This window comes from Toxorhynchites rutilus, chromosome 2 (assembly GCF_029784135.1).
Source record: "Toxorhynchites rutilus septentrionalis strain SRP chromosome 2, ASM2978413v1, whole genome shotgun sequence".
NCBI lineage: Eukaryota > Metazoa > Arthropoda > Insecta > Diptera > Culicidae > Toxorhynchites > Toxorhynchites rutilus.
This window is the reverse complement of record NC_073745.1, coordinates 209,184,827-209,186,553: the sequence shown is the minus strand read 5'-3', so window position 1 is coordinate 209,186,553 and position 1,727 is coordinate 209,184,827. Positions and strand designations below refer to the sequence as shown.

At 42.3% G+C, this 1,727-nt stretch overlaps 1 protein-coding gene across 1 annotated transcript; it reads right to left on the bottom strand.

The window, feature by feature from the left end:
• Nucleotides 1-411: 411 nt before the first annotated feature.
• Nucleotides 412-1,299, bottom strand: LOC129766633 (uncharacterized). Its single transcript, XM_055767208.1, has one exon. It carries the CDS (start codon nucleotides 1,297-1,299, stop codon nucleotides 412-414), a length of 888 nt encoding a protein of 295 aa, XP_055623183.1.
• Between the last annotated feature and the right edge of the window lie 428 nt (nucleotides 1,300-1,727).

Below are 1,727 nucleotides of genomic sequence, written 5' to 3'. Positions count from 1 at the left end.
TCTAACCACCTTAAAAACATTTATTGCACCCTAAAACTTCAATATGCCTAATTTGGTTTCATTTGCCTGATTAATTCTCGAGTAATGCAGAAATTTGTGTTTCATTCGTATGGCGGCCGTCCCTTAGAGAAGGGGGAGGAGTATCTAACCACCGTAAAAACATTTATTGCACCCTAACACCTTCACATGCCAAATTTGGTGTCATTTGCTTGATTAATTGGAGGTGGAGGGGTCTCAAACTATCACGAAAACCTTCCCCGGCCCCAAAAAACCCTACATACCAATTTTCATGTTAATCGGTTCAGTAGTTTCCGAGTCCATAAGAATCAGACAGACAGACAGAAATCCATTTTAAAATGATAACAATGCAACTGGATGTTTCAACAGCAAAAAAACCAGCATTGATTTCAATCAAACGCGTTCATTCAACCAATTTATTCCATATCTATCAATAAGAAAGTATCTTGTGAATTGTTTGTTCTTCGAGTTAACGAGAGCGGTGAATTTCGTGTCATTACTCGGCGTTTGACCAACTGCTTCCGTCAGTTCCAGTCGATGTTCGACTGGTAAATTGATACCACCGCTCCCGGAACCGCATCCGGAGCTAGAGGGGTACAATCCTCCCAGGCTTGACTGTTCAGCAGCATCCGATTCTCCAGCTTTCTGTTTTCGTCCTGCGCCAAAGTATGACGGTTTGGTATAAATTATTACCACTTTGTTCTCTCGGCACATCTTTTTCAATTTATTGTGCAACAGTTTTAGATACGTATCCATCCGAATGAGATTCTTCTCGGTGCATCTGCTCCAATAGAAGGCCACAATCGAATCTATCAACAGGAACACATTGTGGGGATTCTTGACGAATAAATCGCTCAGCGTTAGCATAGACAACTCAAACTCATCAAGTGTGTAGCAGGTGATAATCGTGAGCCGGCTGAAAGATTCCTCCCTTATTCGTTGAATCTCTCGTCTGTCGGTGTTCTGATTTGCCGGCGTGGAACAGTTAACGATGTGTTTCTCCATTATGTTTAGTAATCGTGCCATATTGATGTTGTTATCGCAGTTGATGAATACTGCCCCTACTGCTTGGCCGCCACAATTCTTCGGCAGAATTATTTTGGCAATGAGCTCCAAAATTAGACATGATTTACCGGAATTCGTCTCACCCGTGATCTCCACAAGTTCGCCTTTGGATGGTCCACCATCAGGAAAGAGAACCGGTTCTAAACAACCCACAAAAGGGGATAATCCAGAAGAAATTCGTTGAAGAACCTGAACACCGGTTTCTATTTCGCACATTGTTATTATTTATGATCGTGATGCTGGATTTTGCAAACGTCCAAAAAATGATTCAATTTGCCTAAATGTATGCAAGTAGAGCTGCAGCCATTATGACATGGTTGCCAAGAATGGGGTTCAAATAAAAATAATCAATGTGTTAACTCTTATAAGGCCGTGACACCTATGGGCCCTATTCCAGAAGACGAGACGAGGAGGCGAGCGCTCGTCTCGTTTGTATTCATATTCCAGAAGCCGAGCTTGACTAAAAACAAACGAGTTGCTCGTCTCATTCGACCGTTCGGCTTCGCTCACCGATGAATCAGTCGAGTCGTCATCTAGTTAGTTTTGATGTGTTTGTTCACCTTGTTGATTTGAAGCATCGGTATTCCTCTGTTCGGCTTTTATCTTCAGAAATTGTTTCACGGTCAAGGTAGAATTGCATAGGC